Source organism: Xyrauchen texanus, chromosome 16, assembly GCF_025860055.1.
Source record: "Xyrauchen texanus isolate HMW12.3.18 chromosome 16, RBS_HiC_50CHRs, whole genome shotgun sequence".
Lineage (NCBI taxonomy): Eukaryota > Metazoa > Chordata > Actinopteri > Cypriniformes > Catostomidae > Xyrauchen > Xyrauchen texanus.
In genome coordinates this window covers 32,018,820-32,033,755 of record NC_068291.1, presented here as the reverse complement: position 1 = coordinate 32,033,755, position 14,936 = coordinate 32,018,820, and the positions used below count along the sequence as shown (strand labels likewise).

General features: G+C 36.3%; 1 protein-coding gene across 1 annotated transcript; it reads left to right on the top strand.

The window, feature by feature from the left end:
* The first annotated feature begins 841 nt into the window (after nt 1-841).
* Nucleotides 842-14,512, top strand: LOC127656952 (cyclin-dependent kinase 1-like). The gene is made up of 8 exons (XM_052145524.1): nt 842-980; nt 1,667-1,727; nt 1,924-2,080; nt 12,099-12,222; nt 12,632-12,802; nt 13,140-13,303; nt 13,756-13,897; nt 13,979-14,512. The coding sequence occupies exons 2-8, from the start codon at nt 1,691-1,693 to the stop codon at nt 14,090-14,092; spliced, it is 909 nt and encodes a 302-aa protein (XP_052001484.1). The 5' UTR covers nt 842-980; nt 1,667-1,690; the 3' UTR covers nt 14,093-14,512.
* The last annotated feature ends 424 nt before the right edge of the window (nt 14,513-14,936 follow it).

Genomic DNA, 14,936 nt, shown 5'->3' with positions numbered 1-14,936 from the left:
GTTTATATATTCAACGATATTTTTGCTGTGGCTAAAGAGGGTAAATGAAAAGAAATTACATATTAAATACAATTTTAAAAAATTATGAAAATAAAATAAAAAATGCTAATCTACAATTAGATTCTCAAATAAATAATTTATAACGAAGAGTCGATTTTGCGAATTTCTCAGATTTTATTTGTAAAGTGTGCTTTAAGAGACAAGGGGGAGGGACTTGATAGCGTCAGCGATGTCATTTTACTCACAGCTGATTTTTTTCAGCATCTGTTAGCAATCTGTAATCCAGAACGAAACCTGCTACGGAGCAGGTTAGCCGTGTTCATAAATTGCTATGTCAATGAGCACCGCTTAAAGCCGACAAACTTTCATGGTAGCTAAAACCTGGGGTTGAGGCAAACTAAACTAAAATGTACCTGGCTAGCCACTGAAACCAGCTTCATGGTACAGGCCCCAGGGATTGATCAAATAAATAAACAAACGCTAACGCGCACATTCACACTCAAATCGGACGCTATGCTCCAGTCGTGTCTACAAGGTAACCCCCAGTTACCTTAAGTCTCGCGAGAGCAGCAATTAACTTTCACACACTTTTGTGTTTTCGTGTTTATTTAGAGTCCTTTAGAAACCCTACACTTACGCCTAACCCCAAACTTAACCCTACCACTAAATCTAACCCTAAACCTAACCTTTATAACAGCGAATGAGACTCTCGCGAAACTTATGCTGCCGGGGGATTACCTTCTTGACACAGCTCCCGCTCCATACCGCCTCATCTTCTAATTGGCTCGTTTGAAGTCCACAGTGAGCTCTGATTGGTCACGTTTGAATTACGCATTCGCGGCCAGTTTGAATCAAGTACCTCGGAGCTCAGCGTCACATACAACATCTGCACGCTCTTTTCTCTCAAAATCTTCAGCTGGGCATCTGAGGAAAATAGAGAAACTTGGACATTCGTTCAGATTGTATATAATTCCAGAAAGGTACGATTTCATTCATTAAAATGGTCATCTGTTTTGATTTTGATTTCCAAAGTTTTAAAGTTGTGCAGGCCTCACTGGGCAAAGAGACCTTACATTTACAGTTGCTCATACGATCCAAAATACAGAATAATTTGTTTAATTGTGTTGGTGATGCAAAATGAAAAATAAATTAAGTTTGCAGTCTTCAATATTTCATTTGTTTTCTTTTTTGTGTGTCCGTCGTATCTTGGTGTAGCGTGGCCATCATGTCGTTGCGAGTCTTCCTACCAAGACATGGATACAATGTGATTAACTAAATATAATTTTGTCTTTACAAAGTTATAACACCGCAGATATGTTATTGTTTTGAATGATGATGATTAATTTTATAAGGCCAAGGTTAACTGTAAAGAAAGGTCAAAAGGTTGTTTAGTCTTTATGCCTCTATCAGTGTGTTTTGCTTAATGAATATCATGTATAATGAGCTTCTGCTGTGAAGTTTTCTATTTTTTTTTGTTATTAATTAAACTTTTATGTGTAGAACCTAGCATATATTGGGAAGTATGTTCAAAACAATATAAATATAATTAGTGATTTAAATTATAGATCACATTTGCCTTTCCTGTCATGTCACTGGTTTTTATTCTCCTATTATTGAGAAATTTCAGATGATGTGCTGACACATATGCATTTTTTATTCTGTTTAGCTTCAAAAGTAGTTTTGAGAAACAATGGATGACTACCTGAAGATAGAGAAAATTGGTGAAGGTAAGTTGAAAATTTTTTGTGCTTATCATTGGTATTTTAGGCTCTCATGATCTTTTACTTTAGCTAGCTATTTCACCCTCTCAAAGATATATAGAATTTGTTTCAAGGCCAAACATGGCATGATAGTCTTCATCTGTAGAAGTCTGATGGAAACCCACAGACAAGCATTCCATTGATGTTTATGTTTCTTCTGTAGGTACATATGGTGTGGTATATAAAGGCAGGAATAAAACCACAGGGCAGGTGGTGGCCATGAAGAAAATCCGTCTGGAAAGTGAGGAAGAGGGGGTGCCCAGCACTGCGGTCAGAGAGATCTCCCTCCTCAAGGAGCTCCAGCACCCCAACGTTGTATGGTAAAAGAGATCTTGTAGACACCAGCCTGTGTGCAAATATCAAACTGTTCTGGTATATATACACACAGAGAACAGCAGGAAAAGTGACAAGAATAATATATAGCTTATACTTAAAGGTGGGCTGTTAACTGAGAAATTGTGTTTTCTATGGATGTCAATTCATGACTAAAGTCTGTCAAGCATAAAAGCATGTTGAATTGCTCTAATAAAAAAAAAAAAAATGCATTGTATTAACAGTGCATGTTTTTAAATGCATTGCATTCACAGTGCTCGTATTTTGGGAGGCTAAAATTTAACATTGTTGTATTTTTAAGCATTTAATATTTTGTTTGGAAACATTTCATTATTAAAAATTCAACAATAATATTTTATCTTCCAAAGTTAATTTCCAAAATATTCAGTTCATTTGAAAATACATCTAGATTTTACAAAAAATCAGCCCGTTCTAATTTGCTTAACAAAATTTAACTCCTCAAATTCAGTGGTTCAAATTCGGTTGGAAATTCAAACTGTAACAATGCACAATCTCAACCTGGTGCTATTTGTTCTCAAAAGTAGGTGGTGCAATGCATGCTGGTGTTGACTGCTGAAGACCATAGGTACAGGTAGAGAGAACAGACATGTACGTTTTGATAGTTTGTTTTTCAATTTGAAAAGAAATTAAATAATAATATATTACAATAAAAATAATAATTTAATGAAAAATTGATTAGGCCTAAATCAACAAACAATAGACCTACCTTTGTGCATGAGTTGGTACAATGTGGCCACATGAAATTGTATTAAATTCAGAAGGAATGATGTTACACTGTTTTTATGGGGGAAATTGTCTATCTTGGCACATTTTCCCACATTCCTTCTCTTTACAAACTGCTAATTTTCTTCTCCATCACCGTATGGCGCTGGCACATTGTTATGCATTGATGTCACCGATATCAGTTTGGGTGCAAAGCGCAGATCTCCGCTTAATCAGTTAATAGCCTTATTCAGTTGGCAATTGTTTCTCTGTAAAAGTAAATTTTTATGGCTCCTTTGTGATAACTCCATATTAAATCATTGGGGATGAGGGAGATGGTGATCACATGATTGCAGTTGCGTTTGTTATATGGAAAAATCATCAATCCACAAACTGTGTCCTCTGTGTTTGTATTTAAATATGTTTGGAATTGTGCTAAAGTGAAAATATTTTTTTTTAGAGTGTGAGGGGAACATGCAGAGCAAGCCAAAATTTTGCGAAGAGCAATTAAGCCAATCAAGAAACTGTAGAGACAAAACTGTTTATCAACACAGCCAAATAAAACTGTCAATGTGGGTATGCATGTTTCGTCACCTGCATCACATAAGTTGTGTTCTCTTATGTGCGCTTGGTGCACCTCTTGCGTGCGCTTAGGAGATTGAAGCCGCACATATCAAGGACAGTAAAGATAGTTCAAATAGAATTTGAGGAGCTATGGTTAAAATGGTTTTCTTATGTTTTATCTATCAAACATAGATATTTGAAAATTTTCAAATTACAGGTATAATTTGGAATTATCGGTCAGTGTTTAAAAAGTGGTGGTGGTGGTATTTAAATATCTTTAAATAAGATTATTATAGCATTAACACTACAATTTTTATGGGACTACTCGTAGTAGTAGTACTAAAACAAGTAGTTTTGCAATCCCTATGTATAAATATATTTAGTAAACGTTTCTACATTAACATTTGATATATTACAATTGCTGCCATAATAATGGACCATTTCAAAAGTTTACTTGATCTGGCTCTTGTTTTTCTTTCCCTTCTACTTAGAGTTCCCACTCACTGTGGTGAAGCAGCGATGTTATTTTACTATTGTGAATTATAAAAAAAAAAACTGTTACACAATCCTCCAAAGTTCACAACTGTCCATTACCACCAGAGCTGTTACCATGCGCAGTGCAAACGTACAGCACTTTGTAGTAGTCAAAAAAGATATCCAAAATGACTTTTGGATTATAATCTCAGAGATGTGAGTTTGGATGTTAATTAAATTACCACATGACCTTGGTGTTTGTCAAAAAACTGTAGGGAATTTTCTCACTGGATGTGGTAGAAAAACAGATTCAGATAATTACTGACTACCCCCTGTAAATGCTGGAATTACCTCACGTCCCCATTTAAAATAATTGCTGTCCGAAGAGGGCTAATGTTTGTACATTTACCCTATGTTAGTTCTTCCATTGCCCTGTGCACATGAAATGGGCCTGCCAACACTTAAACCTCTTTATACTTTTTATACAGTCTTCGTAGATCATAGAAGCTTGCACCTGATCGTCGACACACAGATGAAAAATGAAACATTTGCAAACTTACATTTGATGACAAAGGAGTGATTGTGTAAAAATAGTAGATCTTGGCCTCCTGTGCAAAAATAATTACAAAAGAGTACTGTGTACTAATTACTTTGAACATTTCTCAGGGAGGTAAATTACAAGTATTTATAAAGTTGTGCACAAATCTATGAATGAGTGAGACACTATATTGTCAGATTTCATCACTTCACAATGGACAGCAACTCTTAAGAAGCACTTAAAAGGGGGTCACTCATTCGTGTTAAGTTCAGGGTTGGGATGCGCACTCAAAAAGTAGAGAACGCTCTTAACAACTAAGACCTATATTTATCAGAAAAGCATGTCAGTGGCCGGGCTAGCAATTTTCAAATTGGTGGACCTCTACTCGGAGCATAATTTTATCATGACTATAATGAAGTGTACACCTTTTCTCAGCAGTTATGAGATAATATTTACTAATTTACACAGCTTAATACTTGTACTGATACAATAATTAGTTGTTTTTAAACACTTATGTTTAATATTAGTAATTTACTTTAATAGATCATATGGTCTATACAAAAACATAAAATAAGAGAGAAGATACAATAAAAATAACTTTTAGAAACTTTTCAGCCTTCCTGAAAAACACAAGTCTGGTGAATTAGGTGTTCTACTTAACAGCTGTTCTATAGACTTTGATCATGCTACTTTTTACTTTTAACTAAATTATTATTATTATTATTATTATAAACATATCTTTATTACGAGGATTAACCCCTTGAGATGAAGCATCTCGTTTTCGAGGGGGTCCTCCAATACATCAAAGCAAAAAAAGAACCAAAACAGCAGAGCAAATATCACGGTCAAAAACCGCACAACAAAACACAACAACACACACACACCAGCTCACAATGCTCAACCCCACCCTACCCAACACGATCCCTATAGATAACATGATAGAGAAACAACCTATGATATAACCTATGAGCAACCTATGATATAACAAATCATTGTTATATCATTACTTTGCATGGAATGCAGTGTGTTTTTGCATTTTGTTTCATGATAAATGCACTTGGATGGGAATGCTCTCCATTTCTGTTTGAAGTGCTTTGAATCAATTACAGCTGAGAAATAAATGGCATGCAAAGAAAATAGTGCAAAACAATTTGCATAAATTAAGAGAAATGTTGATATATATATATAAAGCTCTCGCTCTCATTACACACGGTCAGCGCATGTGTTTTGTGCAGTGTCGGCGGTGCTTGTGTCACGGTTACACACACACACACACACACACACACACACACATTGGTATTTACTAAAACCAACAGAATTTGGTTTACATTATGTCAAGGAGAAGTGCCGTTTCAACACTCCAAGATGCAGTTGACCACAGATTTTAAAGTGGACTAACTTTGTTTATTTAACTGTTGTAGTTCATATAGTAGTTAAAATCAGCAGATAGTAAGTTAAATAATAGAAGTCAGTTTAATCATATTTTGTTGTTACGTAATGGTAAACCAATGATAAAATAAAAACGCCACTTGTGTTTACTGTATTGTTGATTTTTCTGTCTTTTAATTTGCCTACGAGAAATCTGTAAATGCACATTTTGTGCAGCATACAGCCATACACAACGTATAATTATTTTGTTGTTGTTTATAATTTCATTAGAATTAAGTAAAATATTTTGGGTATGGTTTATGTCTTGCACTGATGACATGTCAACCATTGAATTAGGTTGATTTCAAAATTGGGTTTCATTTTCCAGTTTATTTTAACCTGGCAATACAACTTGTGTTAATAGTTGGGTTTCCCAAAGCACTATGTAGAACATTAGCAGCACTTAAGTAATACTTGATCTCTAAGAAGCATTTCCCAAAAGCATTGTTATCAAAGAAGTTTGTAAAAATGTTTGTAAATTAACGAGTGCTTTGAACCGAAAAAGTCCATTAACTGCAACTTAAACATGCCAGAGAGATATCTTTCACTGTTTGTCAAAGACAATAGAACATTTAATAAATTGTATTCATATATTTAGATAATTTGTAAACTACACTGATCAGCCACAATATTAAAACCACCTACGTAATATTGAGTAGGTCCCCCCTCGTGCCGCCAAAACAGCGCCAACCTACATTCTGAGATGCTATTCTGCTTACCACAATTGTACAGAGAGGTTTTCTGAGTTACCGTAGACCAGGGGTGCCCACACTTTTTGGTGTGATGATCTACTTTTAAATGACCAACTCAATAAGATCTACCAACTAAAAAAACTGTTTCATTTAAAATAAGAAAATGCTTGTTGGGACTACTGCATGTATCCCTACATGGAATTCATCTTCTAATTAACGCTTTCCCGGTCCGACGTGCCGAACTCGACCCACGGTGTGTTTCAGAGGTTGATGTTTTTGAAAGATAAAACTCCAAAAAAAAAAAGTAAACATAATACATATATTTGGAAAGCTGAGATACTCGTGATTCGAACGATGTAAACCTTTTTAAGATACAATCACAACAGCAGGTACAATCTATATCTTTGTCAGACCACCAACATATAAACAACCAAAAACAAAATTTAGGCAACTCACCTATGAAGCCTCATAGTAGTCCACTGAGCCATAACTTCCCGACAAAAACGGTGTTGTTTCATTCTCAAATGTCCAAACGATCAAATCAAGTAAAATGTTTAGTCCAAATCGCATTATTACATCAATAAATATCCACAGACTCTTGGTGCATCATTTCAAAGCACCTGGCAGCTGTGCCTAATCTTTCACATATTATCGGTAATAACTTCAGTTCAGATGTAAACATTTCCTATATCCGGTATCAAAATGGAAGCACGCACTCTGACCTTTCGATTGACACCTCATTTGACCCAATAGGAGCTTCCATGTCCTATCCAAAGCCTTAAATACCCAACCACAGTCTGTGTCGAATGTAAGGGCATACCCACTTTCCTTTGTTTACTGATCAAACCAATTACATCGAAGAGTGGAAATGACTGATGCATCGTATAGCCAATGAAATTCTGAAAACAGTGATATGCAGCTTTAGTGGGAAGATTAGAGGATGGTTCTGTAATGTGTGTGCGCAAAATTGCCTTGCCATTACCGAGTGTGTCCTGCGTCTGTGCGTAAAAATATTGGAGAGCTGTTTTGGAACTGTTTACACATTTGTCAATTTAAATATGGTGAAACGGACGCGAAAAACAGGATTTTCACCCCAGGATGTGATATAAGAAGGCATTCATTGTCAAAATTCTGAGTTTGGAGATGAAATTTCTGAAAACAATACGGATGATTTGGAGGCAGAGGAAATATGGAGAGATGAGACATGGCTCTGGACAAGTAAGTGTTTTCTTGTGTTTTATAACATATATTACTGTATATTCCGCATAAATAAGCTTTAGTTTGAATAATGAACACATTTTGTAATTACCCTTTGTCGTGTGTTTCCTCAGTGAGTGTTTGAACCGTTTGTGCGTGTTTTTTGTATTTGTATGTGCGTGTGTGAGGTTTTAGTTCATTGTTTGTTTCAGATCTATTGACATGCTATATAGATGTTTTGTATATTTACTGTATATATATATATATATATATATATATATATATATATATATATATACAGAAAAGATGGAAAAGTTGTGTCTAGCTTTGTAAATTACATTTATTTATTCTCCCCCACTCAGCAAGCGGCCACATAAAGTGGAGCAGCAGGACAGCACCTCATCAAGAGAGGAGGGCTTTCAGAGAGACTCTTGCTGAGGAGCTGGCAGAGTTGGGGTCTCACTCCACAGCCAGACCCGTATCTCCTGCTCCACGAAGAGCAGATCACAGGCCGTTGCACATCACCAAATCTTGCACCGCTGGTCGTCTGAAGTGCAGGCAGTGTCATGCAAAGACACCAGTGAAGTACTCTTCCTGTGTTCTGCCTTTGTGCTTTGTACCCAAATGTGAATTGTAAATTACATCTTGCACCGCTGGTCGTCTGAAGTGCAGGCAGTGTCATGCAAAGACACCAGTGAAGTACTCTTCCTGTGTTCTGCCTTTGTGCTTTGTACCCAAATGTGAATTGTAAATTACATCTTGCACCGCTGGTCGTCTGAAGTGCAGGCAGTGTCATGCAAAGACACCAGTGAAGTACTCTTCCTGTGTTCTGCCTTTGTGCTTTGTACCCAAATGTGACTGCTACAATGACTGGCATGTTGCTAGAAACATGTACAATTTTATAATGGTTTGTAAATACTTTGTGTAAAAATTCATGTAAATAGTTTGTGTATTTTTTATATAAACAAATTGTCCACCATAGCACTAGTTTTGACTCTTTTATATGCACAACATTTAGTTTCAAGAAGGGAAAAGGCACTCTAATGTGTTTATGCATCAGTTACTCTGTGTCAGCAAAACTAATAGTGGATCTGGATATGGAATATGATAGCTCTAAGTGTCATCTTTCATTAGAGCCCAAAATTATGACTGTACGTTGAAGCGTTCAAAAGTAGGAGCCTTTTTGTCCTAGGTTACCAAAGGGTCCTTTTGGAGTATCCAAAAGGCACTTTTGTAAAACGCCTGGGTGTACCCTTAGAAAAACATGTGTAAAATATTCATTTTTTATGGTATTGTTCTAAAATTTGAACTTGGACTAGGTAAGGCTTCATGCTGTGATCCCATTGTGTTCTCAAGCTAATAGCTACAAGTTATAGTCATCTGCAGGCATCTGTATGCAAAAAAAATTTCAGGCGAAAAAAAAAACTTCTATTTCATTGTGTTCAAACTTCTATTACTCAGAATCAGTAGCACTTACAGTAATTCTGACTGCTGGGGAAAAAACTTCAGAGTGTCCCCTTTCAAATGTGACCAAAACCATGCATGTACTCCAAACGGTTCAAGAACAGCTTTAAATTTACTTTGGGTATGCCTTGATTAGGCGTTTTAGGCTAATTTTACAGGATTGGAAAAAAATATATAATAATGTTCAATGTTGATATCATTCCATTTTAAAACTAAACCCAAAACACCTACAGCACAATAGATTACAATAGCCAGGGCATTTACCTTATTCTGATGATTTGCACTGAATGGAATCAGACAGTTTTGCCTAATCCGGGCAGTAGCATCGCAATTTCGCGTTCTGTTCTCAGAAGTCCTTGGAGGGCGCGTATGCGCAAACCTAGTTGTCATGGTAACTGAATAAACCCAACCTCGCCTTGTCAATATTTACTCGTTAAGTGTAAGTCAGACAGAAACTAAAAGAAGGAAAGACATTATATTTATTTTTATAAAAATTTAACGAAAGTACATTTAAATTTTGTGCGCTCTACCAGCATTGCCTTTGCGATCGACTGGTAGATCGCGATCGACGTATTGGGCACCCCTGCCGTAGACCTTGTCAGTCCAAACCAGTCTGGCCATTCTCTGTTGCACACTCAACATCAACAAGGCGTTTCCATCCGCAGAACTGCCGCTAACTGGATGCTTTTTGGCACTATTCTGACTGTGAATATTGAGTGAGACTGTTGTGTGTGAAAATACCAGGAGATCAGCAGTTATAGAAATACTCCAACCAGCCTGTCTGGCAATTGAGAGGCGATCATATAAAATGCTAAATATTCTGTTTGCCTGACAAGTCGTGCATGTGAGTCCTTTATCTAGATGTTTGACTTGAGAGAACAAGCTTAAAGATGTTCAACTTTATAGAGATTATTGATAGAAATGCATGTTTCTGAACGCATGCAATGTGATTCCTAATAAGGGGCCCTAATGTAGCCAAAAGTTTTTTTTTTTTTGTTTGTTTTTTTTTATTTTATTTAGCTGGAAACTTAATGCACATGGTATTGAAATTGTTCTATTTCATAAAATGCATCACTTTTATTTTGAATCGTGAATGTAAAACCTGGTGTAGTACTTTTTGTCAGTTAGTGCAAAGTGTCCCTTCATTTACCTGTGCATTTGTCTTCTGGATTTTGGAGGGGGGGAAATTATGTAACATTCTATAATAATTTAATCCAATTTTATGTCTAAATATTAAGCCTCTATATTAACAGGCCTACCAACTAAGATTAAGATTCAACTTTATTGTCATTGTGCAGTGTACACGTACAGAGCCAATGAAATGCAGTTGTTTTCACATATCCCAACTAGCTGGGGTCAGACTCCATTGATAAGAGTAATTTGTTTAGGCTCAAATAAATCATTATAAAATAACGTGAAAATAAATGTAGCACTTTTTGATTAAATTTGTGAATGGCAATTGTTAAAGTTACCAAAAAAAATTAACTTTATTGTGCTTCAGTTCTTGCACAGTTTTCCCTTGGCGTCTTGTTTCTGGCTATGGCTTTCCAATGATCCAAATATATTTATACAAGTTATTAAATGTTCCTTATTCTCAGATAAACTGAAATGTATATTTAAGTTGCATTTATGACTTTAGAGTGGTTCAAAGTCCTAGTTTTTATTTAACTACTTTTATAACAATGCTTCTTGGTAAATGCGCCATAGAGATTAAGTACTACTTTAGTGACACTAACGTTCTAGTTAATGCCATGGGAAACCTAGCCATGAACAAATAAGTGAAATGAGACAAAAAAGCTTCCAATGTGGGACTTGTCACCTACTACATAATATGTAATGGTACACAGTAATCATCTCTTTAAACATCTGAGTTATGTAATAACCTGTACAATGTATTGGCAATCATTTTTAAACATTTTCAAAAGCCAATGCATTCCACATACTGGTCTGCGCTTCACTACAATGTAAATTCATCCGCTCCGCGTGGTCCAATGTGTCGCGCCGGGTGCGCAGCTGATTTGACAGACCTTTTTATAGCTGACAGCTAAATAAAACAGGCTGTGTGTCTAAGAAATGGGACACGTAATTTTGCATGCAGATGCAAGGGACTTCAATAGGCTATTTCTAATGCAGACAACTAATATTTCTCTGGCACAGGTAGAACCCATGCCTACGCAGAAGAAAGTTAGCACGGAGCCCTATCTAGACCCTTCCCTGACTAGTACGGATTGTGTCACAGGTATTCCTTAGTCTGGTTGTTTGATGAGAGAGAGATGATCTGTAGTTGCAATAAAAGTTATGCAGCGGTGGATAATTATTCTGTTACACAGCATTGAGGAACTGATGATGACGCTGGTTGACCAATCAGTGGAAAGATGCATTTCATGCCCACCCACATGTGCAAATCAAATATTTATCTATTTTCTACCCATGAACCATTTTGAAAAACAAACTATCAAAACGTAAACAGCTGTTCTCTCTACCTGTAGCTTTGGTCTTTAGCAGTCAACAACCGATCACATTGCACCACCTACTGGCGAGGACAAAGAACATCAACGTTGTTCGTACTCTGCTGCTTTTCCTGCAGTTCCCAGATGTTCGGATTGAATTTCAAACCGAATTTGAACCTCTGAATTTGAGAAAGCTAAATGGAACTGGCTGAATTTTACCTGTCAAAAAAAAATATGTGTGAAAGCACCTTTTAGTTTACATTTCAATTTATCAAAATAATGTTGTTTGCTCACAAATCAACCAAACTTGTGTTCTGTAAAATGTAATTTCCTGGTTCATAATTAAATTAAATTAAACAAAGTTTAGTTTTATGTAGATCTCAGGGATCTGTTTCTAGAAGAATGCATGTTGCCATGATTACTGTTTTTATATAAAAACTCACGTCTTTCTATTTGTCTGTTCACTTCCTCACAGCCTGTTAGATGTATTGATGCAGGAATCAAAGTTGTACCTGGTGTTCGAGTTTCTGTCCATGGATCTAAAGAAGTACTTGGACTCTATTGGATCAGGCCAGTACATGGACCCCATGCTGGTTAAGGTGCAGAGACTATTGCTTATTATTGGACATGCATGAGTGCTTTGAGTACAGTTGTGTGTGTGTGTGTGTGTGTATGGGAATTTACATGTGTTATATCTTATCAAGTTTTAAAAAAAAAAGAAAATACTTTTGGGGTTTTTGTTTGTTTGCAAAAAAATAGCAGACTGTGCTTTCTTTACAGCTCTGTGTAAGCTACATACCTTTGTACAGCTAGCCAGACACACCAGCTGCTACATTGTGAAATACTGTATCATTAGATGTTTGTATCGCACAATTTGAAGCAGGTATTGAGTCATGGCTGAATGTATAATACACTGTGGTCAATGCTTTTTATCTACCTCTTCCATGTCCGTTTAACTTATCTACAAGTGATAGGTCTGATAGTAACTTGTGTGTGTTCTATTTCTAGAGTTACCTGTATCAGATTCTCGAGGGGATTCTGTTCTGCCACTGTCGTAGGGTTCTGCATCGTGATCTGAAGCCGCAGAACCTTCTGATCGATAATAAAGGTGTGATTAAGCTGGCAGACTTTGGGCTGGCACGTGCCTTTGGAGTGCCAGTCAGAGTATACACACATGAGGTATGGACAGGTGCAAATCCCATCGCACTATAATAAAGATTCAATAGCTTTAGGTGTTTACAAACAGGCCATCAAAATCTTAATAAAAACATTTCTGTGTGTGAGATGAATTTGGTGCAGGACTATTTGTTTGTCTGGAGAGAAAAAAAGACTGGCAGAGTGTTTGGGAGACCTGTTTGAAATTACACACTCTAGCTTTAAAAAAAAAAAAAAAATGTTTTTTTTAAATCTTGTCTCCCGTAGATTTCAGATAATCTGGTACAGGATAGATGGATGGCACTTTGTCAATCTATGATATACTTTTATTCTGTGTGTAATGTGGTGACATTTTGCACAGGTGGTCACTCTATGGTATAGAGCTCCAGAGGTGTTGCTAGGGGCCTCTCGCTATTCCACGCCTGTAGATGTCTGGAGTATCGGTACCATCTTTGCCGAACTTGCCACTAAGAAACCCCTCTTCCATGGAGACTCAGAAATAGACCAGCTCTTCAGGATCTTCAGGTACATGCCCATGTGAACCTAGAGACAACCCAAAATGCACAATAATTATATATCTGGTTCCGTTTTTCGATCCCACAATATCATACTCTACTGCTGGTAAGTGTGGAAATGGTCCGTTAGGGCTGACAAATTGTAAGTGGTAATGTTTATGAAATGTGCTATTGTAACACCGTCCTAAGCAGACACAACACCAACAAAAAACTTGTTGCATTATGCCTGGTTAGGTAATAGTTTGTCTGTATAATTGTTTTTACAATCTGAGGGTCACTATCCTGAAATGCAATGTTTACAACAGTTGCTAATAAAGATTACCACAAATTAAATTTAACAAAAATGCCAGCTCCTGGTATTCAACAAAGGCAAGGCTTCGTTTTCTAACTTGTCAAATTGGGATATATATTAACATTAGTACCATGTCAATTTTTGTGATGCTGATTGTTTAATTTGTGTAGGACACTGGGAACCCCTAATAATGAGGTTTGGCCAGATGTTGAGTCACTGCCAGATTATAAAAATACCTTCCCAAAGTGGAAATCTGGGAATCTGGCCAACACAGTGAAAAACCTGGACAAGAATGGCATCGACCTGCTCTCGGTAAAAGGGCATACTGACATCTATTTAGCTCTTTGTATTTGTCTCTTCTTTTGATCTTCGTTTTCATTCTCTTTTGTTTAGAAAATGCTGATTTATGACCCACCAAAGAGGATTTCTGCACGGCAAGCAATGACACACCCCTATTTTGACGATCTGGATAAGAGCACTCTTCCCGCCAGTAACCTCAAAATATAAACTTGCATCGAAGATCTTATATTTCCCACTCCATTAGGAAATGGATTTATATCACATGTTTTACGCATACACGATCCAATGCAGTGTAAATTCAGGGGTCATAATTAATCTAACTCTAAAATTCCTGGAGTTGTTTCTTAATCCAGAATGAAGAGAGGTGTTTGGTTGATTCTGGAGGTGTAGACTCACTCCTTCCACCAGCAATAATGCAATCCGAGTCTTTTGGCATGCAATAATTAATGTTCGTTTGTTGAAATGGGTGGTTTTCTACATTTGTTTGTCTGTTTTTTGTATGTCTTTTCCCATCCTATTTTATGTTACATAAAACACCCATTTGTAAATAAAATGTTTTTTGTTGTGTTTTTATTTTGTTTGTAAAATATTCAAATAATAAAACGTGTTCTCATTAAAGAGCACTTTGTAGGATCACGTTTTGGAATGATGTCTTCTGTCAGTGAGAAATTAAGAGTTGGCTTTCATGAGAGTGTCAATTGGAAGGTATATATATATATATATATATATATATATATATATATATATACATATATATATATATATATATATATATATCTCAGCAAAAATGAAATGTCCCTTTTTCAAGACACTGAATTTGAAAGATAATGTTGTAAAAATCCAAATAACTTTACAGATCTTTATTCTGAAGGAAAACAATGTTTTTCATGCTTGTTTAATGAACCATAAACAATTAATGAACATGCACCTGTGGAACGGTCAGTAAGACACTAACAGCTTATAGACGGTAGGCAATTAAGATCACAGTTAGAAAAACTTAGGACACCAAAGAAACCTTTCTACTGACTGGGGAAAACACCAAAAGAAAGTT